The 27471-nt window shown below is 41.7% G+C and overlaps 1 protein-coding gene across 6 annotated transcripts in view; it reads left to right on the top strand.

The window, feature by feature from the left end:
* Positions 1 to 27471, top strand: part of gjc2 (gap junction protein gamma 2) — a 147001-nt gene that overhangs the window by 33066 nt on the left and 86464 nt on the right. For 5 of the 6 annotated variants that reach the window (XM_063044519.1, XM_063044520.1, XM_063044517.1 and 2 more), the window contains exon 2: positions 8421 to 8523. The exons of the other annotated variant lie outside the window; for it this stretch is intronic. Coding sequence is in view for 1 of the 5 variants with exons in the window: in XM_063044525.1 (XP_062900595.1) it covers positions 8421 to 8523 (103 nt within the window). In the remaining 4 variants the exon portion in view is untranslated. The remainder of the gene's footprint in view (positions 1 to 8420; positions 8524 to 27471) is intronic. 6 annotated transcript variants of the gene reach the window in all.

The following is a 27471-nucleotide window of genomic DNA, read 5'->3' as shown; positions in this document are numbered from 1 at the left end:
CCCACAGCCATCAAATGCTCTTCATATAACAAGCCATTCAATCCTGGAATTGTTTTCATGAATCTCCTTTGAACCCTCTCTAGTTTCAGTACATCCTTTCCAAAATAAGGGGCCCAAACCTGTTCACAATATTCCAAGTGAGGTTTCACCAGTGCTTTATAAAGTTTCAACATTACATCCTTTTATATCCTACTCCTCTTGAAATAAATACTATCATTGTATTTGACTTCCACAACACAGACTCAACCTGCAAATTAACCTTTATGGAATCCTGCACAAGACTCCTAAGTCCCTTTGCGTCTCAGTTTTTCGTATCTCTGCTCCATTTAGAAAATGATCAGCCCTTTCATTTCTTCTACCGAAGTGCATGGCCATACACCGTGCCACTTCTTTGCCCAGTTTCCTATTCTAAATCCTTCTGTAGCCTCTCTACTTCCTCAAAACTACCTGCCTCTCCACTTATCTTCATATTGTCTACAAACTTTGCAACAAAGCCATCAATTCCACCATCCAAATCATTGACATAACGTAAAAATAATAGGTCCCAATGCAGACCTCTGTGGAACACTGCTAGTTAGTGGCAGCCAGTCAGAAAAGGCTTCCTTTATTCTCACTCTTTGCCTCCTGCCAGTCAGCCACTGTTTTATCCATGCTAGAATATTTCCTGTAATACCATAGTCTTGTAGCTTGTGAAGCAGCCTCATGTATGGCACCTTGTTAAGAGCCTTCTGAAAAGGCTGCTGATGACACTGAAGGAGATTATTCAGTCCATCATTGTCATGCCAGTGGCAAGCAGAGCAATCCCATTAGTCCTTATATATTTCCATCCCCCATCAGGAAGGTCTCAAAGCTCTAAATCACTGCTCCCCATTATTCCATTCTGTTTCTTTCTTCCCTTACCATATTCTCTTTCGTGTGTGCATTAACTCCCCTTGATTTCTTCTACCATCAGCCAGCACTTGTGGTAATTGATAGTAACTAATTAACATAACATGTAATTAAGATGTGGGACAAAACTGTTGTACCCAGGAAAAACTCAGGAAGAACATGCAAGTTCCACACAGTGCTCACAGTCAGGATCAAATCCAGGTGCCTGTAGGTGTGATGCAGCAGTGCTAACCACTGTGCCACTATGCTGTAAGTGGAAAATCAAAGGAACAGGACTCCATTAGTTGGTATAATATATTGCACAAAGGAGCATGATGTGGTTGTTGGTCAAAGAATCCAGCCTTTTAATGTCACTGCAGAGGTTCCTCAGGGTTGTGTCCTGCAGTCATCTGTGTTCATCTGCTTCATCAGTGAGCTTCCTTCCAAAATTAGGTCAAAATTGAGAAGTTTACTGATGGTTAAACTATAAGTATTCCATTCACACCTCCTCAACAAAAGAAAGGTGCATTGAGTAAGACTGGACATAAAGATGTTGGATGATTTGTGACAAATAAATTAGATGCACTAAAGTGACAGGCAATAACGATCTGCAACCATGGAGACTCTAACTACATTTGATGTTAAATGGCAATGCTATCACTGAGTGCCTACGTTCAGCATCATGGAGGTCACTATTGACCAGCTATATAAGTACATTGCTATAAAAGTAAGTCAGAAACTGGGAATTCTGCAGTGAGTAACTTACCCTGATGTTTATTTGTTTATTCATTTATTGTGATACTGCACAGAATAGGCCCTTCGAGCATGCTGCCGAGCAATCCCCTGATTTAAACTGAGCCTAATCATGGGACAATTTACAATGACCAATACACTTACTAATCAGTACATCTTTGGATTGTGGGAGGAAGTTGAAGCATCCGGAGGAAACCCATGCGGTCTCGTAGAGTGTACAAACTTCTTATAGGCAGCGGCGGGAATTAAACCCAGCTTGCCTTTACTGCAAAGCATTATGCTAACCACTACACTCCCATGCCACCCCTGACATTCCAGGAATTTGAGTAATTCTGACAGGGCAAGAATGGATATTTTCCTTAGTTGAGGTATCTAGAAAGAAGGTTACAATCTCATGATATGTGGTAAACTGTTTAAAACTGAGATCTAGAAGAAGGTAAAACTGGAACTTAATACAGAAAGGCTAAGGAGGCTAAATTAATTGAATATTTAAGAAGACAGGCAGGTACAAAATGGCATCGAGAGATATGGGGAAAGAAAGGAAATATTACATTGAGAGAGTTGATCAGCCATGATTGTTTTAAATGGCAGAACAAACTTGAAGGGCTTAGTGGTTTGCTCCTAATTTGTATCTCCTTCTTTCCAACACCAATGAATACACCATGGTTTCAGTGTGTACCATTCACACAATGCATTGTAATTTACTGCTGGGCTATTCTGACAGCACTTCCAAAACCCACAACCATGAATGACAAGGTAATAGGTACACTTTGTTCCAGCACTAGCAGGTTCCTCTCCAAGTCGCGCACAAGATTGATTTAGAAGTATGGTGCTCGTACTTCATTATTATTGAGTCTATTTCCAGGAACTCCCTACCCAACATGTGAGAGGACCAGTTTGATTAAACATCTGCTGTAGAGGTTGTATGATATAATCGTTACAAATTAGGAGCAAGCCACTAAGCCCTTTAAGTCTGTTCTGCCTTTTCAAACAATCATGGCTGATCAACTCTCTCAATGTAATATTCCCTTTCTCTCCCCATATTTCTCAATGCTATTTTGCATCCAGAACACAGCCTGTCATTTTAAATACATTCAAGTAATTTGGCTTCCTTTGTCTTTCTGTATTAAATTTCAATTTCACCTTCTGGATCTCAGGTTTAAATGTTTTGCCACATATTAAATGTTGCCTGGATTGGGGAGCATCCCTTATGAAAACAGGTTGAGTGAACTCGGCCTTTTCTCCTTGGAGCGATGGAGGATGAGAGGTGATCTTATTGAGGTGTATAAGATGATGAGAGGCATTGATCATGTGGATAGTCAGAGCCTTTTTCCCAGGGCTGAAATGGCTGCCACAAGAGGACACAGTTTTAAGGTGCTTGGAGGTAGGTACAGAGGAGATGTCAGGGGTAAGTTTTTTACACAGAGAGTGGTGAGTGCCATGGAATGGGCTGCTGGCAACGGTGGTGGAGGCGGATACAATAGGGTCTTTTAATAAACTTTTGGATAGGTACATGGAGCTTAGAAAAATAGAGGACTATGGGTAACCCTAGTAATTTCTAAGGTAGGGACATGTTTGGCACAACTTTGTGGGCTGAAGGGCCTGTATTGTGCTGTAGGTTTTCTGTGTTTCATATCATAAGATTGTAATTTTTCTCGATACCTCAGCTAAGGGAAATATCCACTCTTGCCCTGTCAGAATATTGTATTTGCATTCCAGTTAATTGAGCCATCGGTTAATCGGCTAGCTGCTTAACTGGGACAACTCTTAAAGAACAAAAACTAATTGGAAAAATAGCTGGGGTAGCCTTTGCTGTTTTGGGACACTGTTTCTTAACTGGGGCAGGAGACCTGCTGAACAGTTTCTAAGTAGCATCAGTCACATATACTTGTATGACCATTAAACACTACACTGTGTTTTGAGTGAACACTTACGATTCAGAGTAGATTTATTATCAATGTTTGTATGCGGTATACAACCCTGAGTTTTGTTTTCCCACAGATAAGCATGAAACAAGGAAAAACGGAACCCATTCAAAGAATAACATCAAACCCCCCAATGCGTTTTTTAAAAAAAAGAATAAATCACACAAGCAGTGAAAAACCAGCGAAAAACATGGGAGATAAAATATCTAATCTTGTCACTGATAATTGGCAAGAAATAGGCAGTAAGACAATTCAGAACAGTCTTGCTCACTGCAGTTTCAAGCATTCAGGCTTGGCGATGCCAAACATGGCGGCAAGTGAAAATGGAACTACCTCAATTATTTCAACAAGTTAGGAACTTGAAGAAATTGAAGATATTGACAGTCATCTTGAACGTTACAATGAAAATTAAGATTGGGAGGATGCAATCGTCAATAGCATTGTATGAAGGCAGTCCATTATCTTGAAGGCTGACTTTAAATTGCTTATTCCCATTGACCTGCACTGGGATCGTAGCCCTCCATATTCCTACTATCCATGTACCTATCCAAACTTCTGTTTAAATAATGAAATCTACTCGCATACACCACTTGTGCTGGCAGCTCATTCCACACTCTCACGACCCTCTGAGTGAAGAATTTTTCCTTCTTGTTCCCCTTAAACTTGTCTTTCACCCTTAAATCCATGAATTCTGGTTGTAGTCCCACCCAATCTCAGTGGGAAAAGCCTGCTTGCATTTACCCTGTCAGTACCCTCATAATTTTGTATACCTTTATCAAATCTCCTTTCCATCTTGTATATTCCAAAGTATACAGTCCTAACCTATTCAATCTTCCTTATAACTCAGGTCCTCCAGACCTGGCAACAACCTTGTAAATTTTCTCTGCACTCTTTCAGCCTTGTTTACATCTTTCCTCTAGGTAGGTGACTAATACTGCACACAATACTCACAATTTGGCCTCAACAACGTCTTGTACAACTTCAACATAACATCCCAACTTCTGTATTCAGTACATTGATTTATGAAGGCCAATGTGCCAAAAGATTTCTTTATGATCCTATCAACTTGGGAGGTTACTTTCAACAAATAATGTAGCTGTATTTTCAGATCCCTTTATTCTACCACACTCTTCAGTGCCCTACCGTTCATTGTGTAAGGCCTACCCTGGTTGATCCTACTGAAGTACAAAACATCGCACTTGTCTGCGTTAAATTCCATCTGCTATTTTTCAGCTCATTTTTCCAGCTGATGCAGATCCCTCTGCAAGCCATGATAACCTTCCCCAATGTCCACTACACCCCCAATCTTATTGTCATCAGCAAATTTGCTGATCCAGTTAATCACATTATCATCCAGATCATTGATATAGATGACAAACAACAAAGGACCCAGCACCAAACCCTGCAGCACACTACTAGTCACAGGCCTCCAGTCAGAGAGGCAACTCTCCACTCTACTTGCTGGCTTCTCCCATAAACCCATTGTCTAATCCAGTTTACTACCTTTGAACCTCATCCTGAGTGCTGAGTGACTGAGCCTTTTTGACTAGCCTAATATTTGGGACCTTGTCAAATGCTTTACCAAAGTCCATGTAGACAACATCTACTGCCTTCCTTTTGTATAGTTTCCTAGTAACATCCTTGAAAAACTTGATAAGGTTGGGTAGACAGGACCTACCATGCACGAAACCATGCTGACCATTCTTAATCAGTCTGTCTGTCCAAATACTTGCATACCTGGTACCTTAAAAAACCTTTCAATAACTTTCCCACAAATGATGTCAGACTCTCTGGCCTATACTTTCCTATTTCTGTTTAAACAGCAGAACAATATTGGCTATCCTCCAATCCTCTGGTACCTCTCCTGTTGCTAAGGATGTTTTAACTATCTCTTCTAGGGTCTTGGCAATTTCAGTACTTGTCTTCCGTAGTGTCCAAGGGAGCACCTTGTCAAACCCTGCAGATTTATCCACCCTGATTTGCCTTTGGGTAGCAACACCACCTCCCGTGTAACCTGCACAGGGTCCGTGAAGTTGATACCGCTTTGCCTCACTTCTGTAGACTCTGTATCTGTCTCCCGGGTAAATACAGATGCAAAGAATGCATTTAAGATCTCCTCCATCTGTTTTGGTTCCACACATGGATTACCATTCTGGACTTCCAGAGAACCAGTTTTGTCCATAGCAATCCCTTTTTGCTCTTAACATGCCTGTAGAATCTGTTGGGATTCTCCTTCACGTTGAATGCTAGAGCAACCTCATACCTTCCTGATTTCTTTCTTAATTGTTCTCTTGCATTTCTTGTGCTCCAAAGTACCACATTTATTTCCATTTGCCTATACTTGGAAGTAGATACAGAAGTGATGTCAGGGGCAAGTTTTTTTACGCAGAGGGTGGTGAGTGCGTGGAATGGGCTGTCGGCATCAGTGGTAGAGGTGGATATGATAGTGTTTTAAGAGACTCCTGGGTGGGTAGATGGAGCTTAGAAAAACAGAGGGCTATGGGTAACCCTAGATAATTTCTAAAATAAGTACATGTTCAGCATGGCATCGTGGGCCGAAGGGCCTGTATTGTGCTGTAGGTTTTCTGTGTTTCTAAGATCACCACTCTGACTCTGTCCATGCAGATGACAACTGCTGCTATGATGGCCATTGTGCTTGCCCCTGCCTTTCTTTAATTTGCTCTTGTTAATCAAGCCCAAATCCAGATTGGTTGAGGGTCAAGCTAATACCCTTGGAATTACGTGATGGAATAACAGATATCAGCATACAGAAACCATAAACACAGGAGGTTCTGAAGATGTTGGAAATCCAGAGTTAACACGCACAATCCTAGAGGAACTTAGCAGCTCAGGCATCATCTATGGAAAGGAATAAGGAGTCGACAGTTTAGTCTGCCTCCTGATGAAGGGTCCATAGGTGCTGCATGACCTGCTGAGTTCCACCAGAAAGCATTGTAATACAGTGCATTTCAGTAGACCCGTGGATGTATTAAAACAGATGATTTTAAAAGCAAAAGCAGTAACTTTGGAAATGCTCATAAGCTTAGACTGCATCTACTGAGAAAGAACCAGGGTTAACATCAGATTGCGCTTTCATCATCTAATTTTAAAAAAACTTCAGTGAAATCAAAAGTGAAGTTGAGTGCGTGCACATTATTGATGTGGGGTAGAATTTTTGAGGTTTTTTATCACTTGATGCCATCTTGATTTTAGTTATAAAACCTGCTTTAAGTAAGTTATTTATTGAAATAAATCAAAATTGTATGCAATTTTAAAACAGTGGTGGTTTATTTTTTTGCTCCCAACATATTCCATGCTCTGCTCAGCCTTTGTTAGAACCTTTTTTTTCTAGCCCCTCTTCTAAAGTTCAAAGGAAATTCTATTATCAAAGTACATATATGTTACCATATACAACCTTGAGATTCATTTTCTTTTGGGCATACTCATCAAATCTATAGAATAGTAACTATAACAAAATCAGTGAAAGACTGCCCAACTAGGGCGTTCAACCAGTCCATTATGCTTTAACTTCCAGTATTTGTTGAAACTTTTAAATTCCATGTTAATATCCTAGCCAGCCTCAAGGGAATGAGAGTCAGCACCTTTGTTCCTGTTTTCACATGGAAGTTAAGTATATTAAGGATTTTTTTCCTCTGTGGGTGAGTCTCAGTATCTGTTGGCCACATCTGATAAAGTGCGAATCAAGATGACCTTATAAAATGTTATTCAATTTTTTGTGTGGATTTGGAAGTACTGTAATTTTATCAAGGAAATATTGTTAATTTATATTATTCCTTGTGTGTCCTCAATAATTGCAAAGCATTTCAAAGCCAATTAATCACTTTTCAATTGTAGTCACTGTTCTGTTGTTCTCTGCAACAGCTAGTTTATGTACAGGGAAGCTCAGTTTTGGCCATGAAACCAATCAACAGTTGATCAGTTAAGTAGTTTGGTAGAAGGGAGAGCACTGGTAGTGACAGCAGGGAAATTTACTGTGAATAGCCTCAGGAATTTTGTAAACAATCAGACTTGGTTAAATTAGTTTTTTTTTGGAAATTTGGGAGAATTTGGAGTGCAAACTAGGTAAAACCCGGATCCTGTTTATACTGTTAACATTTGTTTTGTCTTTTTTATGTAACACCTAACTTGTGTATTATCTACTGATATCATACAACAGTCTATTGTATCCACCACAAAGTACTCTGCAGATGCTGGGGTCAAAGCAACACTCACAACACGCTGGAGGAACTCAGCAGGTCGGGAAGTATCCGTGGAAACGATGAGTTGACATTTTGGGCTGGAACCCTTCGACCAGTCCTGATGAAAGGTTCCGGCCCGAAACGTTGAGTCATCGTTTCCACGGATGCTGCCTGACCTGCTGAGTTCCTCCAGCATGTTGTGAGTATTGTATCCACCAACTAGGGATTTAACCTTGAAATTATCTTAGATGTATATACAGTAGTAGCCATGTATTAGTCTGCATCATATTGAATGCAAAACTGTTTTTCTGAGTTATTGTTTGATGCTTTTGTAACACTTCAGTTTCAATTCAAAATTGTCTTTAGTGAAAAATCTGTTTTAATTCTAGTTTTTTCATAGTGTAGATCACTCCTTCAGAGAAAAATAATTTGTTTCACATTTGAAAATTATTGTGGCTTACGCCCAGTTCTGTGCTGTACTTGGCTATTAGACAATTTGTCTTTTTTTTTCAATGAATTCAAACAGAACCTCCAATTCAGAAAAGTGGTGTGTTAGAAATTCCTTAGTAGAACAATGCAACCATTACAAAGATGCAGATTTTTAATATATTCTATTGTGCTTGGTGGTGAGTGGATGTCTTGGCAGTATTCAATAATGTAGAATTGTTTCTATTAGTTTAAGGTCCAGTTCATTCTAGAAAGTTCACCAGCTAGTGAAGGGGTTCGAAAGAAAGACCTACGACTCAGCTGTATTATTTCTTCATTTTTAATGTGTGATGGTAAGTTGTACTTTTTTCTATCTGTTAACATCTGGATAGGTGTAAAATTGTGAATAATGTGAATTTGTAGTGTGGCAATTGAACGGAAGGCTATGTTTAAAAATACACTTTTTAGTGGTGATTTAAATAAACTTGAAATACTGTAAATTGCACACCAAATGATCTTTCTATCTAAATGTAGTGATATTAAATCCTATCTTCTAGCTCACTCTATTCATTTGACACATCTGCTTCCTCAGAACTAGTTCCACTACACAACCAATTTACTTGGTTCCTTTCTCGATGCTGTTAAAGGTTCTCGCTGCTTTTTGCAGTGTTTATCTCTATATCCAATCTGTCACTAGCATTTTCCCTTTCTTCAAAGAAAAAATTTTTGTCCCACTCCATCCTTGGAAATTGCTATCCAACCTCCAACTTTTCTATTCACCTTATCTCCTAAATAATTTCATCTCTAACTGTGTTTTACAGTTGCCATTGTATCAAAACAGTTTTTGCAAAGTTACAAATGATATACTTCATGACTGACTGACAGTCAGTCTCAAACTGTCTGCTGACTTTGACACAATCAACCATATTATTTTCCAATGCCCCACCTGGTGTTTGTCTGTCTTGAGGATGTTGAACATAGAACAGAACAGTACAGCACGGCACAGCATGAGCCCTTCGGACCATGATGTGCTGACCTGTATAAACCTACTCCATGATTAATTTAACCCTCCTGCTTGGCCCATAACCCTTCATTTTCTTTTACATTCGTGTGCCTTTATAAGAGTCTCTTAAATGTCTCTATTGTATCAGCCTCTGCTAACATCCTCGCAGTTTATTCCAAGCATTCACCACTCTATAAAAAGCCTAAATCAAAAAGTCACGAGCAATGACTTCCTGCTCCAGTACAGCCACCCCTGATTCTTCTCAGATAACTAGCCCTATCATTTCTCATCCACACACTTCTCATCAGTAATTACATCTGAAAATGGTGTTAATTTCGACATGTAAGCAGATATCACCCAGCTTCCTTCACCTTTCTGCTATCTATAAATTGTCATTCTTCTTGCTTGAGATCCAGTGATGGATGAACAAAAATTGCTAAAATTGTGATTGTTCTGTGTACCTGCCAAAGCTGAGTTACCCATCCAATGACTATCCATTTTACTAGCAATTCTCTGAAGTAATCAGGTTACCACTTGTCTGTCGCTTGGATCTGAGATGAGTTTCAGACTTCATATTTACACTATCACTTAATTAATCTATAACTACCTTGGTAACATCTCAGTTCCTTTTTTAATCTTGTGATTTCTTTATTCCAGTGCACTCTTAGCTGGGCAACACAGTGGCATGAGAAAGAGTTGCTGTTATCCTGGAGGTGTACTGATTAGTAGGTTACTTGTCATTGTAAATTATACGAAGTGTAGGTTGGTGGTAGGAGAATCAGGGTAAAGTTAATGAGCATGTGAGACAGGATAGGTTACAATGAAATAAATGTGGAAGTGGGATTGATAAGTTTGCTGTGAGAGTCAAGATATACTTCATAAACCGACTATCCTTATTCTATAGCGTCAAAAATGTTCCTGGCCTTCCCCTTTTGGCCTAGGAATTAGTTATTCAAAGTTTTGTTGCTTTTGTCCAAACTGCTGTTATCTCCCCACTGTTCCTCAAACTACTTTGGCTCCAGTTAAGGGATGCCTTGAATTAAAATAAATTATCCTTTGTTACAAATCCCTTCATGATCTTAACATTTCTTACATCAGTGTTGTCCTCCAGTCCTGCAACAAACCAAAGTATCTGCATATGGCCCATCAAGTTTGCATCACCATTCCATCATCATGGCTGATTTATTATCCCTCTCAACCCCATTCTCTCGTTTTCTCCTGTAACCTTTGACTCCATCAACCTCCGCTTTAAATTTACCCAATGATTTGGCCTCCACAGCTGTCCGTGGCAATGAATTCCACAGATTCACTACCCTCTGGCTGGAGAAATTCCTCCTCATCTCTGTTCTAAGGGGATGCCCCTCTATTCCAAGGGTGTGCTCTCTTATCCTAGATTCCCCCACTATAGGAAGCATCCTCTCCATATCCACTCTATCTCGGCCTTTCAGTGTTCCTTGGGTTTCAATGAGATCCCCCTCTTCTCTTCCCCACCCCCTCCAACATTCTTCTAAACTCCAGTGAGTACTAGCCCAAACCCATCGCACTCTAAAAGTTCAAAGTACATTTATTATCAAAGTATGTATATATTATGCAACCTTGATTGTCTCCTTACAGGCAGCCACAAAACAAAAGAAACCCGAAAGAACCCATTTTTTTAAAAAAAAGTCAAATACCCAGTGTACAGAAAAAGAAAACAAATCATGAAAACAATAAAAGCAAGCAAATGGCGTTCAAAACTGAAGTTCATGAAAGTCTGTCCACAAGCTGGAGCTACAGCTTCAGATCAGCACAGAGCTGAGTAAATGCCGTGGAGCAGCAAGCTGAACTGGCCTGTCCCTCACCTCTGGTCCCGACACCTCGACCTTTCAATCTGACCTGGCACTCAAATCATCCAAATATCGGGTCTGTTACTTCAATGTGTTCTGGAACCTGGACCCTGTCTCCTCAATTCAACCTGTATCCAATCTTTCCATTTTGGCTCAGCGCTTAAATTGCTGTCCAGACATCAAGTTCTGTCGCTTCAGTACACTGCGGCCTGGACCCTGCTGCCTTAATTCGGCCCATAACTGACCTTTCCAATTCAGCCCATTGCTTAAAGCAACTGAACCTCAGGACTTTCCTCGCTCCCAGCAGCAGGCCCGCTACCTTGCCTTGCCACGGTTCTGCCACATTTCCAAGTCCAGGGGGTGGTTACAGGTTATTGTTTGCAGTGATTGTTTATCAGAAGTGTGATTAACAAAATATTTGGTTGTTTTCTTTGTTTCATTGGCCTCAAAGTGGTCACTGAGTTTCACCAGAGCTATCTGAAACACTTCTCATGTATTAATTCTTTCTTAGAAACATAGAAATCTACATACAGCACATTACAGGCCTTTCGGACCACAATGTTGTACTGACCATGTAACCTACTCTAGAAATTGCCTAGAAATTTCCTACTGCATAGATAATTTCTAAGCTCCTTGTACCTATCTGAGAGTCTCTTAAACGACCCTATTGTATCTGCCTCTACCATCTTCACTGGCAGTGCATTCCATACACCCACCACTCTGTGTGGAAAAACTTTCCTCTGACATGCCCCTTGTACCTACTTCCAAGCACCTTAAAATGATGCCCCCTCATAGAACCATAGAAACTACAGCACAGAAACAGGCCTTTTGGCCCTTCTTGGCTGTGCCGAACCATTTTCTGCCTAGTCCCACTGACCTGCACACGGACCATATCCCTCCATACACCTCCCATCCATGTATCTGTCCAATTTATTCTTAAATGTTAAAAAAGAATCCGCATTTACCACCTCGTCTGGCAGCTCATTCCATACTCCCACCACTCTCTGTGTGAAGAAGCCCCCCCCAATGTTCCCTTTAAACTTTTCCCCCCCTCACCCTTAACCCATGTCCTCTGGTTTTTTTCTCCCCTTGCCTCAGTGGAAAAAGCCTGCTTGCATTCACTCTATCTATACCCAACATAATTTTATATACCTCTATCAAATCTCCCCTCATTCTTCTACGCTCCGGGGAATAAAGTCCTAACCTATTCAACCTTCCTCTGTAACTGAGTTTCTCAAGTCCCGGCAACATCCTTGTAAACCTTCTCTGCACTCTTTCAACCTTATTTATATCCTTCCTGTAATTTGGTGACCAAAACTGAACACAATACTCCAGATTCGGCCTCACCAATGCCTTGTACAACCTCATCATAACATTCCAGCTCTTATACTCAATACTTCGATTAATAAAGGCCAATGTACCAAAAGCTCTCTTTACGACCCTATCTACCTGTGATGCCACTTTTAGGGAATCTTGTATCTGTATTCCCAGATCCCTCTGTTTCACTGCACTCCTCAGTGCCTTACCATTAACCCTGTATGTTCTACGTTGGTTTGTCCTTCCAACGTGCAATACCTCACACTTGTCAGTATTAAACTCCATCTGCCATTTTTCAGCCCATTTTTCCAGCTGGTCCAAGTCCCTCTGCAGGCTCTGAAAACCTTCCTCACTGTCTACTACACCTCCAATCTTTGTATCATCAGCAAACTTGCTGATCCAATTTACCACATTATCATCCAGATCATTGATATAGATGACAAATAACAATGGACCCAGCACTGATCCCTGTGGCACACCACTAGTCACAGGCCTCCACTCAGAGAAGCAATTCTCTACCACCACTCTCTGGCTTCTTCCATCGAGCCAATGTCTAATCCAATTTACCACCTCTCCATGTATACCTAGCGACTGAATTTTCCTAACTAACCTCCCATGCGGGACCTTGTCAAAGGCCTTACTGAAGTCCATGTGGACAATATCCACTGCCTTCCCTTCATCCACTTTCCTGGTAACCTCCTCGAAAAACTCCAACAGATTGGTCAAACATGACCTACCACGCACAAAGCCATGTTGACTCTCCCTAATAAGCCCCTGTCTATCCAAATGCTTGTAGATTTTGTCTCTTAGTACTCCCTCCAATAACTTACCTACTACTGACGTTAAACTTACCGGCCTATAATTTCCCGGATTACTTTTCGATCCTGTTTTAAACAACGGAACAACATGAGCCACTCTTCAATCCTCCGGCACTTCACCCGTAGACAGCGACATTTAAAATATTTCTGCCAGGGCCCCCGCAATTTCAACACTAGTCTCCTTCAAGGTCCGAGGGAACACTCTGTCAGGTCCCGGGGATTTATCCACTTTAATTTTCCTCAAGACAGCAAGCACCTCCTCCTTTTCAATCTGTTGACCACTTCAGCCCCGGGAAAAAGCCTCTGGCTATCCACACGATCAATGCCTGTCGTTATCATGTACACCTTTCCCAGAATCATTCTTGTGAACTTCCTCTGCACACTCTCTAATGTCGCACATCTTTTCTTAGATAAGGGGCCCAAAGCTGTTCACGAATCTCCAAGTGCAGTCTGATCAATACCTTGTAAAGCCTCAGCATTTGGACCCTAGCTGAGATATTTGTGTCATTGTTTTTTATGGGCATGATACTGGAAGATGAAAAGTGGCTAATATGCTTTTAATTTAAGAAGGGCTGCAAGCACAATCAGGGAAGCTACAGTGGATGAGCAAATATCAGTGGTGGGAAAGTTGCACAATCTGCCTGCATTTGGAAAGGCAAGGATGGATTTGGGATAGTCAACATGGTATTGTGTATTGGAAATTATCTCTCATGAATTTAATTGAGATTTGTGAGGAAGTGACTGAGATACTGACAAGAGAAAACAGTAGATGTTGTCCACATGAACCTTAGCAAAGCTTTTGACAAGGTACTTCAAGTTAGGCTAGTAAGGAAGTTTCTATCACATGGGGTCTAGGGTGAACTAGCCAAATAGGTACAAATTTGGCTTGATGGTGAGAATCTGGGTGATAGTAGAGGGTTGTTTTACAGATCGGAGATTATGACCACAGGAATTAATACTGGGTCCACTGTTTGTCCATAGTTATTTTAATATGTTACAATAACTATTTCAATATATAATGTATTGTGGGTAGTTATCTTCATCACACAGAAGTAATTGTTTGCAATCAGTCTGTCAGCACTAAGTAGGTATTTTGTCCCTCTTCCTATCTTTGTACGCAAGTCAAATTTAACAGTGCTACCAGATTTATGTTAAGAATTTGCACCATAGGGAAAATTCCAGAATTGCATTATGAAGTGGAGCTATAAAATATGAATGAAGTTTGCTCTTGGGGGCTAGGATGTGCTGATAAAAATGTTTTTTTTTTGTTTACTACTGGCCAAGGAAAGCATTAGGAGTCATGGAATTTGAATTTGGTGAGATGTAACTGGCAGACCCTGAAATATAGCAGAGAGTTGGTAGGTTTTTATATCATTCTGGCAGCATCCTTAATAATTTTCTGATTCAGTGTATGTTGGAATATCTTCTATAAACAGCTATTGTGAGATTCCAGTGATATCTCTGGGTTACTAGTCCTTCCCATACAACTAAATTCACCCTTCTCTCACCATACAAGCTTCTCTTACCTTGCCATCCTTGTCCTTCCTGCTTCCTGCCTATCCTGAAGTCTATGTGTTTGGTCCTTAAACACCCTCATTTAAAATTTTAACCACTTTTTAAATTACAGAGTATTTGGGAACTGCTCCCAGCTGTTTTGGACCTTTTTAGAATTCACTAACCTGGATTTGGAAACTGCAGATCTGGAACAAATATTTTAAGATTCAAGATTGTTTATTGTCATTCTTCAATACATGAATGTAAAGCAGAACAAAATGATTGTTACTCCGGATCCAATGCAGCATAAAAAACTACAATAAGCATAATGAACATAATAAAAGCAATAAAAAACACAATAAATAACATGATCAAAGTCACCTGCAATTATGAAGAGACCGTCCAGATGCTTGTTTTGTAAAGAACTGATGATACAGTAAAGTTCTCCCAGAGCATTGGGCGGGGTGTAGACAGTGGTGATGAATACAACAGTAAACTCCCTGAGCAGGTACTGCCTGATGTTCAGTTGCCACAGAATATCGACTGCCCAACAATCAAAGATAGAAATTCTGATGTTTAGAACTTAGAACATAAAACAGTACAGCACAGGAACAGGTACTTTGGCCTATGATGTCTATGCTAACCATGATGCTAAATTAAATTAACTTGCTATATCTGCCTCCACATGATCCTTACCCCTCATTCCCTGAATGCTCCTGTGCTTGTGTAAATGCCTCTTAAATGTGACTATCGCGTCCGATTCCACTACCCCCCCCCCCCCATTCTTGACAGCACATTTTAGGCACTTAATACTCTTCGTAATTTAAAAAAAAAATCCCACACATCTCCTTAAAATTTTTCTTTCCCTCACCTTTAAACTATACTCTATTATTGGACATTTCTACCACGGTAAAAGCAATTCTTGACTATCTATCTACCTATCTATGCCTCTCGTAACTTTATAAACCTCTGTCAGGTCTATCTCAGCCTGTGATACTCCAGGGAAAATAATCCCAAGTTAGTCCAACATTTTCTAGTTGATAATACACTCTAATCCAGGCAGCATTCTGGTGAACCGCCTTCTAATGTGGTGACCAGAACTTCACACAATGTGAGCTAACCAATGTTTTGTACAGCTGCACCATAACTTGCTGACTCTTGTACCCAATACTCCAGCTGATGAAACCAGACATGCCACATGCCTTCTCTATCACCCTATTTACATATGTTGCCACTTTTGAACAGCCATGGATTTGTACCTCATGATCCTTCTGAACATCAGTTGATGCTGCATTCCTATCCTTTTCCTTTTAAAGCTGAAAACAACACAAGGTAAATTTCCACAGGCACTAAATACTTTTAACTAAAGTGCCTATTATTTTTGTTTTAAGTACATACAGTGACATTCCAGTTGTGTCCATGGGAGTATCATAGCTGTGTCTAATTTAATCATTACCTGAAGTCTACAAATGGTGGGAAATTATGGATTAAAACCAGTAAGATAAAGAAAGGTTTGTTTGATAAATGTAACCTCATCTTTTCAAACACTCAAAAGTAAACTTCATGGATGATCTATGCATTATAGTTTCTTAAACAACATCATTTAGAGGAACAAGTAAAATAGGCCACAAGTATGTCCACTGTAAATAGCAGTATGACCATTTATGGTTGGCATACTGCTGGCACAGCTAAGAGCAGCTGGTTAAGTACTGCAATCTTCAATGACCTTTGAATTGTTCACAACAAACATGTTTATCCACTTGTAGTAATTACCATGTAAAAGAGAATTTATAATCAACTAAAATTTTTTGAAAGAGTTAAACATCTATTTTTATGTCAATGATTCAGTAAATATATTTAAAATTAAGAATTCTCATTGCTGTTAGCTAACAGGCTGAGGATCCATTAAAACAGCTGAGGGATTTTGCTTCCTATAACTAGTGATTGACTGTAAATGATAGGTAAAATTATTCCAACCATCAGTGAATGAGTTAAATACATCAGTTTTGGAACTTGGAATGTACTTGGAAGTTGTGCATGGTTTTTCCTTAAATAGACATCTTATCTCTCATTAACTTAGTATTTTGTACCTGGTACAAGTTCAATGATGACATTGCAAAAGGAAGTTATTTTCTTTTGGATATTATTCACTTAGCTCAATTGCCTTAATCTGCCTTATGAGCATTTAAACAGAGACACAAATGATTAAAAATGCTTCCTGTAATAAAATGATGGTATCCCAAATGCAGTGCACCAATAGTATAAACGTTTTTAACTCTTGTCTCAACAAAAGCTATCTATAGGTAATGCACGTCATTTCATTTTCTTGGGTAAATTGTTTGTGGAACAAATGCCTATTATAGAATAATAACCCGGGGTAGTTCAACTGCAAACATTCTTAGGTATGCTTTACATGAAGTTGGAATACTTACAGCAGTGAAATTTCATTTCCACTGTGTCTGTTTCCTTAAATGTATAAAACATGTTTGCACTAAACTTTACATACATCTCATTTGTTTGACCTTATTAGCAAAAACAACCATGATCTTAAAAATAATATAAAACAATGAATTGTTTTATGTATGCTTTGTTGCATTAAGGGGCCATATGGATTCTGATTATTCAGGACAGATGTGAAAGGCTGGTTTATTTCTGTCCTCTGCTAGCAAGCAGGACACTAAATTTTGTTTCATGCTTTCCTCCATGAGATTTGGGAAAACATGCAATTAGGTTTTTAAAAAAAAATCCTTTATTGGATGAAAAGGCTGTTTGGTGCTCTATTGAAAATGCAAGCCAAGCAATTTTCTAATTTGGTTTAATGGTGATCTTAGTGAAATCACCATGGATGGTGTCTCCCACTAATCACATGTCATGTCATTTTCCTAGAAAATACAGATGTGAAATTTAGTCATGGGATGATGCAGCATGAAAACAGGCCCTTCAGCCCAACTCATCCATGCCTATCATGTGCCCAAAAAGTTAGTCCCATTTGCCTGTGTTTGGCTCAAATCCCTCAACCTGTCCTATCCATGTACATATCCAAATGTCTTCAAGATTTATTTCGAGCTGGCTGGAAATCCAGAGCAATGCACACAATGCTGGAGGAACTCAGCTGTCAGACGGCATCTATGGAAGGGACTAAACAGTCGACATTTCAGCCCAAGATATTTCTTCAGGACTGGAAAGGAAAGGGGCAGAAGCCAGATTAAGAAGGTTGGGGGATTGAAAGGCCCAGAAAGCTGATTGTTTATTTCTTCCCATAGATGCTGCCTGACCTGAGTTCCTCCAGCATTTTGTTACAGTTACAGAGAAAATGCAATGAGGGCAGACAATAAGGTGCAAGGTTGTGACAAGGTAGATAGTGATATCAAGATTCATCTTATTCTATTGGGAAATGTTCTATAGGTTTATGAAAGCAAGATGGAAGCCAACCTTGAGTCTGTTGACATGTGCTTTCAGGTTTTTGGTATCTTCAGCCCAAAGGGAAGTAGGGGAAGAAAGATTGTCTGGGTTTGGTGGGCATCTTTAATTATGTTGGCTGCTTTACTGGGGCAGTGAGAAGTGTAGACAAGATCCATTGCAGCAGAAGCTGGTTTCCATGATATACTGAGTTGTGTCCAAAACTCTAATTTCCTGCACTCTTTGGCAGAACAATTGCCTTACAAAGCAGTGATGCACCGAGATAGAATGATGCATCTATTTAAAAAATGGTCAAAGGCACATGCCAAATTTCTTAAGCCTTTGACCTCTACATCGTTGATGTAAACAGGAGTGTGTGCACTGCTCCCCTTCCTGAAGTCAATGGCCAATTTTTTTTTTATTTTGCAGACATTGAGGGAAATGTGATTGTCGTAACACTATGCCACTAGGCTTTCTAACTCCTTGTGTACTCTGACTCATCGTTGTAAGAGATTCAGTCCACATACCTCTTTGTCAGACTCCTGTGAATTGACTATAGCTGTGCATTCAACGTAATTCCAACAGGCTCATTTCCAAACTCCTCAACCTTGAACATAGCACCTCACTCTCAACTGAATTCTTGACTTCCTAACCACCTGAATGGAATAAGTGAGGAGAGGCAGCAGTACTTCTGCTATCATTCTTGTCAACGTTGGTGTCCCACAATGCTGCTTATTCAGGCCCTTAATCTACTCCTAGATTGTCCTGCCATGCAGAACCTTGTGAGAGGCCTAATTAATGACTTCAATCTGCATATAGACCATTGAAACTAAATTAGCAATATTAATGCAGAGAAGGAACTCCAGGAGTGTGTAAAAGATGGGTTCAGTGATGGAACAGAGTGATAAACTCTGGTTAGGCTGCCTCTGGATTGTTGCGTTCAGTTCTGGTCACCCCATAATAGGAAGGGTGTATATAGATTGAGGGGGAGGGGTTGCTTTGTCAAGCATCTTCACTCCATCATTTAAAAGCAGCATTTTGTGGTACCCTGCCATTTTAATTCCAATCCCCATGCACATTCTGATATGTTGGTCCATGGAATCCTCTGCCGCCACGATGAGGCCACTCAGGTTGGAGGAGCAACACTTCATCTTCTGTCTCAGTAGACTCCAACCTGATGGCATGGACATCAATTTCTCCAACTTCTGGTAGTTTTCCCCGCTTCCCCCTTCCCTCTTCTTCAGTTTCCCATTCTGTTCCCCACTTACTACTTCTCTTCTCCTCACCTGCCTATCACCTCCCTCTAGTGTCCCTCCTCCTTCCCTTTGTCCCTTGGTCCACTCCACTCCCTCTCCAATTAGATTCCTTCTTCTCCAGCCCTTTACCTTTTCTACCTATCACCTCCCAGCTTCTCACTTCATCTTCTTCCCCTACCCGGCTGGCTTCACCTTCTAGCTTTTCCTCCTTCCTTTGTCTCCAATTTCTTATTCTGACTTCTTCCTCCATTCTTTCCAGTCCCAATGAAAGGCCTTGACCTGAAACATTGATTATTTATTCATTTCCATAGAGGTTGCCTGGCTGCTGTGTTCCTCCAGCATTTTATGTATGTTGCTCTGGGTTTCCTGCATCTGCAGAATTTCTTGTGTTAGTGTAGGATCTTTGTAAGGAATTGAGAGGTGAAATGAAATTGTAAACTTAAATTTGCTGGATCAAATAATGACAGTACAAAAAGATTGTTACTTTTCACCCGTTTATTTCTTCGAGCTCAGCCGGCGAGTGAACTTGGACCCGACATCAGGGAGAGAAACGCTCTCATCTCCCCGGTGGTTCAACAAGTTCACTGCCTGATGTCAGAATTGTTAGAAGTTGTAAGGCCACCGATACAAAAGAACAATCAGTTTGATAGACACTCCAGCCACCTTAATTAAAGAAAGGAATGCCCTACCTGGTTTGTTGGAGCTATAACTTAATTACAAAGATAAGAACATCCATCAAATTTATGCTTTAATTAAGAAAGGAATGTTCTGTCTAATTTCCATCAGGTACTGCCTTTTGTCAAAAACAAAAGGTGTGAAAAGCCCAGAGACACCTTATGTGGATCTGGGTGAACTTTAATCTTTATCTTGCTCCAAAGAAAGCAGCTGTGAGATATTATTCGAACATTGCAGTCACCCACAAAACACACAGACATAGTTGGTACTTAACCCATTGTTTACAGGAATCTGAGAATCCCCCATTATAGACAATGGGTGCAGGGGTAGGCCATACGGCCCTTCGAGCCAGCACCGCCATTCACTGTGATCATGGCTGATCGTCCACAATCAGTACCCTGTTCCTGCCTTCTCCCCATATCTCTTGACTCCGCTGTCTTTAAGAACTCTATCTAACTCTTTCTTGAAAGCATCCAGAGAATTGGCCTCCACTGCCTTCTGAGGCAGAGCATTCCACACATCCGCAACTCTCTGGGTGAAAAAGTTTTCCTCAACCCTGTTCTAAATGGCCTACCCCTTTATTCTCAAATTGTGGCCTCTGGTTCTGGACTCACCCAACATCGGAAACATGTTTCCTGCCTCTAGCGTGTCCAATCCCTTAATAATCTTATATATTTCAATCAGATCCCCTCTCATCCTTCTAAATTCCAGTGTATACAAGCCCAGTCGCTCCAATCTTTCAACATATGACAGTCCTGCCATCCTGGGAATTAACTTCGTGAACCTCTGCTGCACACCCTCAATAGCGAAAATGTCCTTCCTCAAATTTGGAGACCAAATCTGTACACAGTACTCCAGGTGTGTTCTCACCAGGGTCCTGTACAACTGCAGAATGAACTCTTTGCTCCTTTACTCAACTCCCCTTGTTATGAAGGCCAACATGCCATTAGCTTTCTTCACTTAAGCTTCCATTCCCGTAAACTTTATCAAAATTATATAACCTATAAAGTGCTCACAGAGAAGTAGTAGAAAAACTTTCAATCTTTGCTTACTTGCAATCAAAATATTCTCTCTAAGTATTGCTTTTAAGGAATATTTGAATTTAATGAACATTTTCCTGAAATTGTTATTTTCACATGGCCCCTGTGGACCACCATTCTATCTCCACGCAATTTCCATCAGAATTTGTTCCAGGAAACAGTCTGACATCTTTTCCTTTCCTACAAGTTGACTGGTAATTGAATGAAGATTTTTCACAATTATTCCCCTCAGTATTCAAATATTTTATAAAATGGCTCAAGGTAGCATTGGCTCATGCACAAATGATCAAGATTTGTTAGTTCTTTGAAGTTGCTGGCAAGTGGTACCTGGAAGTCTGACAGTGATTTCCAATTTCCTGCAGCCCACCTCAGGAAGCTGCAGAGAAGACAGACGATGAAATGATAAGCCAAGGTTATCCTGAGCATATAGTATATCACGTCAGTGAAATTTCCTGTCAATTTAAAATAAAAACAGAAAATATTCAACAGATAATTCCACATCTGTGGAAATAAAACAGTGTTAACATCTCGGGTCATAGACCCTTTGCAAATACTTTTACTTTTATGTTGTTCCCTTCTGGAAGCTGTGCTAAAACTAATTATTAGCCACGAAATAGTTGCTCACAGTGACCGGCCAGAAAATATAATCTGATGTTAACTCTCCCTCCTTTGCTGTACTTGTTAGCATAATACATGCAGATTCCCTTGAAACTCCTTAAAAATAAAATGTGTCACTCAGAGAAAAGGATATCACTTCATGAATCCCCATTGTTAATCAGAGGAATAGATTCTGAGTCACAAAATATGGTCCAGTGTTGCTAAGTTTTCCTGTGACAATGACAGGACTTCAAAATTCTGTTCCTGGCAATTTTAGTAACTGAATTTCATTTGATGGTGATATGATTAATTATTAGGCTAATAATCCAGAGGTTTAGAATAAAAATTCAAAACCCCACATTCAAATCACATCATTGTAACTGGAATTTAAATTTATTCAATAATCTGGACTTTAAAAATAAAATAGCTGTTAATGATAATGACTACAGAATTACTAGCTTGTGAAAACTTGTACTTTAGGCAAGTGAATCTCACATCACCACTACCTTGTCTGGTCTTGCATTTGAATGCAGTCATGCAGGCTTGTTACTGTTATGTGCAATTACTATTTTAACCTTCAGTTAAAGTTACAGCAAAAAATAGGAAGTAAGTTTTTTAAGTTTTCAAGAGTTGTCATGCTGCTGGCATCATCAATGTAGACATTTACAAAATCTGTATTTGAAGGTGTGACAAGAATACACATAGATTAAGATGTAGCTGGCCTGGGCTGGCACCAGTGGAATCAGCAGTTGGTCTGCCACCTGTCTTCAGGAGAGAGAGAGAGAGAGAGAGAGAGAGAGAGAGAAGGAAAACAATGGAGCAGCATTTGGAGATGTTAATGAAGGGGAAGGAGAGCTGTCAAGATCGGCTCCCCCTTTGAACCCTGAACTGTTTGAAGTGATGGACAGGCGATACCCCAGCAGGAGGATAAAAAGGGACAGGTTCGCTAAGGCAGCACACACATGACACCCGAGGTAACAAGACCCTGGAAGCGGTGCGTCTCTCACAAGTCGGTGGGATGTACCGGGCCATAGACGCACAGGGTGGAAAAGCACGATCGGCGGGAACCTGGTGTGTGTCCACCCTTGCCTGGGTGCTGGGTTCACAGCAGAGAAACGATCGTATCTGGAAACGGAGGGGTCACAGTCGGTGACCTCAGATGACATCACAAAGGACTCGCCCGAAAGCTGACTGCGAAGGTCTATGTGGAAGCCGTTTGAATATTCATTCGTTTTGCTCTCTCTCTCCTTCCCCGCCCGCCCCCCCCCCCACTGTCCATCGCCACGGCAGCGATTACTGCGAACTGAACTAAATTGAACTGAACTTTGCGTCACTTTGAAACTGGTCATTTACCCCTAGACAAAGATAGAACTTGAGTGATCCTGTTATCTTAATTCTCTGCACATGTGTGTTTATCATTGCTGAACTGTTGCATTTATTATCCTTTTGATTAGAGTACTGTGTTGCTTGTTTCTTTAACAAAACTTTCTTAGTTCTAGTAATCCAGACTCCAACTGAGTGATCCATTTCTGCTGGTTTGGCAACCCAGTTACGGGGTACGTAACATAAGTGGGGTTCTCGTCCGCGATTTTGAATGCTAAATTTGGGACGGAGTAAATTGATTGGGTCAAAATTCCCGAAAGAAAGAAAAGACAAACAGCAGAAATGGAGGCTGAGGAAATTATAAAGGCGCCGACCTTGGAAGCATTAGAGGATGCCAGGAAATCGGAATTGGTAGCTGTGGCCAAACGGTTGAATCTTGCTAAGGAGAAGACGACAATGAGGAGAGAGGAGATGCACAGAGCTATCGTAGAGCACTATGTATCTAAAGGTGTGTTTCCCCAAGGCGAGCTGGAGGTAGTGTCTATTGAAAAACCTGCTGGAGACGCGGTACAGGTGCAGTTTGAAAAAGTGAGACTCGAGCACGAGTTCCGGGTACGGCAGTTAGAACACAAAAAGAAGCAGTTAGAAAGGCAGGAGAAAGAGAGAGAGTTAGAAAGGCGGGAGAAAGAGAGAGAGTTAGAAAGGCGGGAGAAAGAGAGAGAGTTAGAAAGGCGGGAGAAAGAGAGAGAGTTAGAAAGGCGGCAGAAAGAGAGAGAGTTAGAAAGGCGGCAGAAAGAGAGTTAGAAAGGCGGCAGAAAGAGAGTTAGAAAGGCGGCAGAAAGAGAGAGTTAGAAAGGCGGCAGAAAGAGAGAGTTAGAAAGGCGGCAGAAAGAGAGAGAGAAAGGCGGCAGAAAGAGAGAGAGTTAGAAAGGCGGCAGAAAGAGAGAGAGTTAGAAAGGCGGCAGAAAGAGAGAGAGTTAGAAAGGCGGCAGAAAGAGAGAGAGTTAGAAAGGCGGCGGAAAGAGAGAGAGTTAGAAAGGCGGCAGAAAGAGAGAGAGACAGCTGGAGCGAGAGGAGAAACAGAGGGAAAGGGAATTCGAGCTGGAGAAGTTAAAGATAAGGGCAGAGCAGGGGCCCGTGCCGAACCAAGGTGGAGGGTTCCGGGCGACCCAGGAGGTTAGGCTGGTTCCCCCATTTGACAATACCGATGTGGATCGGTACTTTCTCCATTTTGAAAAAGTGGCTATAAGTCAGGACTGGCCGAGGGATAAGTGGGCTGTTTTGCTTCAGACTGTACTGTAAGGGAAAGCCCAAGAAGCTTACTCAGCTTTGTCTGCGGAAGATGCCCAGAGGTATGAGGTGGTGAAAGAGGCCATCCTCAGGATTTATGAGTTGGTCCCGGAGGCATACCGGCAGAGGTTCCGGAATGCGAGGAAGCAGTGGGACCGCACGTATTTAGAGTTTGCCCGTGAGATGCAGACATATTGTGAGCGTTGGTGCGCCTCGAAGAGGGTAGAGGGGGATTATGACAGACTGCTACAGCTGATCCTGATTGAGCAGTTTAAAGGTTGTGTCCCTGAGGGTATGAGACCCTACCTAGATGAGAAAGAGGCAGCCACGTTAGCCACAACTGCTAAGTTAGCGGATGAGTATGCGTTGACACATAAAATGAAGTTTGCCCCAAGTAAAGGCTACCAGGAGGGTAGTCAGGACGGCGGGGAGAGTCCGCCGGAAAAGTCAGGAAGTAAGCCGGGGACTAGTGAGAAGGATAAGGTAGACCGGGAGTAGTCTGGTAGGAAGTCTCCTGGGGTCGTCTGTTATAATTGCGAGAAAGTCGGACACTTTGCGTCCAGGTGCTTTGCCCCAAAGAAGGAGACAGGAAAAGGAAAAACGGCGATTTTGACTGGCTGTATCGAGCTGGTAAACGAACCGCTAGGGAAGGACAGGTCTGCCAAAGTTCAGGAAAGGCGCGAGAGGTTTATCTCGGCTGGATTGGTGTCGGTGAAGGAGGGGTTAAAACCAGTTCCAGTGCGGATCTGGAGAGACACGGGAGCGTGTCAGTCACTAATACTGAAGAGTGTGTTAGAGTTTAGCTCAAAGACCCAGACTGGGGAGGTCAAAGTCAAAGGTATTGGAGAAGGGACAGAGACTGTCCCTTTGCACCAGGTACACTTACAAAGCAACCTGGTCTCTGGACTAGTCACGATTGGGGTGAGGTCCGAATTACCGATGAAAGGCGTGGAAGTCTTGCTCGGTAATGACTTCGCCGGGGGAATCGTGCTCGAAGCAGTGAGATTGACAGGTCAGCCTGCCAGCATTGAGGCCCAGCCCATGGACTCACAGGTTCATCACGGGACTGCGGTAGTAAATTTAGCTGAGACGTTTCTGCCAGCCTTGTACGAGAAGGGGGTAGAAAGTGAAAAGAAGGAGTGTAGTGAGACAAGAAGTAGTGAGGGAGCTGGGACAGACGTAGCATTAGTCAGGAAAGAATTTGTGCAGGCGCAGGAGCGAGACGAGGGGCTGATGGTTTTGGCTGAGACAGCTCTCTCTGACACAGACTTAACAAGGGAACTAGTAGGCTATTGTGTGGAGGAGGAAGTGCTAAGGAAGAAAGGGAAACCAAGTACCGTACCTGCAGATGAGGAATGAGGGGTGGTGCAAAAGAGTTATGGGGATGAGGTTTTTAACCTGGCCCACAAGGTACCCCCCGGTGGACATTTTGCGGTACTGGAGGGAACAGTTGGTGGAATCATGAAAGGTTTACCGGCTGCCCAGGAGGGAGGATGTTATTGATTATGGCCGACACGAACTGAGACGGTCACAGGCTTTTGATATGCTAACAAACCTAGTCGGTGTTAGCGCAGAAATCAATGAAGCTAGGGTCCCCCGATAAGAGAAAAAAACCATTTTGAAAAGATGAGTATGGTATCGACCAGATGGGAGAAGGCTATTGTTTTGGCCAGCTCTGCTGATAAGATCTCTCCCTTAATCCCTGAACAAAGCGACTCCTTAGGAGAAGTAATTAAACGACTCGCACATGTGTGTTTGATTGTCCCAAGGCGATGCAAAGAACTGGGACGTTGGGTGGTGCTTGTTACAATAGGTCAGCCTAGCGAGCAACGTCCATATAGAATGAGTAATTCAGTGACTAAAGGGCTGACGAACACAGGTGTGTATTGGCGATGTAATACGGCTGTCTGAAGCCAGCTTGATAGTGAACCTTGAAAAAAATGAGGTCGGCCACACGAAAGTCACTTACCTGGGAGTTGTGGTGACACAGGGGCAGCTGGCAGCGATGCAAGCTAAAGTGCGGGCTGTCTCTGACATCCCAACCCCGACAGACAAGAGGGCCCTCAGAAGGCTCTTGGAGATGGTGGGGTACTGTAGGAAGTTTTGCAATAACTCTGCGGTCACTACCCCTCCCCCTCCTACTAAGCCCTTGCGAGAGAAAACTAAGTCAGAATGGGACGACCCGTGTTATTGTGGTCCGGGACGAAACACAATGAGAAGTTACATTGATCGCAATTCATCAGTGTTTTTGGCCACTATGAAGTTTGCTAAGTTGGAGCCTGGTCTAAGGGATTATAAATAACACATATAAAAGGAACAGAAAATGTGATGGCTGACTGTCTGTCAGGTGTTGACAACTTCAAACTCGCTGTATTAGCCAAATAGCTGATAAAGATGTATATTTGTGTGTATCAAATAATGTATTCATGTTTGTAATTTTTACCCCCGGTAAAAATCCTCAAAGGGGGGAAGTGTGATAAGAATACACATAGATTAAGATGTAGCTGGCCTGGGCTGGCACCAGTGGAATCAGCAGTTGGTCTGCCACCTGTCTTCAGGAGAGAGAGAGATAAGGAAAACAATGGTGCAGCATTTGGAGATGTTAATGAAGGGGAAGGAGAGCTGTCAAGATCGGCTCCCTCTTTGAACCCTGAATTGTTTGAAGTGATGGACAGGCAATACCCCAGCAGGGGGATAAAAAGGGACAGGTTCGCTAAGGCAGCACACACACGACACCCGAGGTAACAAGACCCTGGAAGCGGTGCGTCTCTCACAAGTCGGTGGGAAGTACTGGGCCATAGATGCACAGGGTGGAAAGGCACGATCGTCGGGAACCTGGTGTGTGTCCACCCTTGCCTGGGTGCTGGGTTCACCACAGAGAAACGATCGTATCTGGAAACGGAGGGGTCATGGTCGGTGACCTCAGATGACATCACAAAGGACTCGCCCGAAAGCTGACTGCGAAGGTCTGTGTGGAAGCCTTGAATATTCATTCGTTTTTGCACTCTCTCTCCTTCCTCCCACTGTCCATCGCCACAGCAGCGATTACTGCGAACTGAACTGAACTTTGCGTCACTTTGAAACTGGTCATTTACCCCTAGACAACGACAGAGCTTGAGTGATCCTGTTATCTTAATTCTGTGCACATGTGTGTTTATCATTGCTGAACTGTTGCATTTATTATCCTTTTGATTAGAGTACTGTGTTGCTTGTTTCTTTAATAAAACTTTCTTAGTTCTAGTAATCCAGACTCCAACTGAGTG

This window comes from Mobula hypostoma, chromosome 3 (assembly GCF_963921235.1).
Source record: "Mobula hypostoma chromosome 3, sMobHyp1.1, whole genome shotgun sequence".
Taxonomy (NCBI): domain Eukaryota; kingdom Metazoa; phylum Chordata; class Chondrichthyes; order Myliobatiformes; family Myliobatidae; genus Mobula; species Mobula hypostoma.
This window is presented reverse-complemented; position numbering and strand designations above follow the sequence as displayed.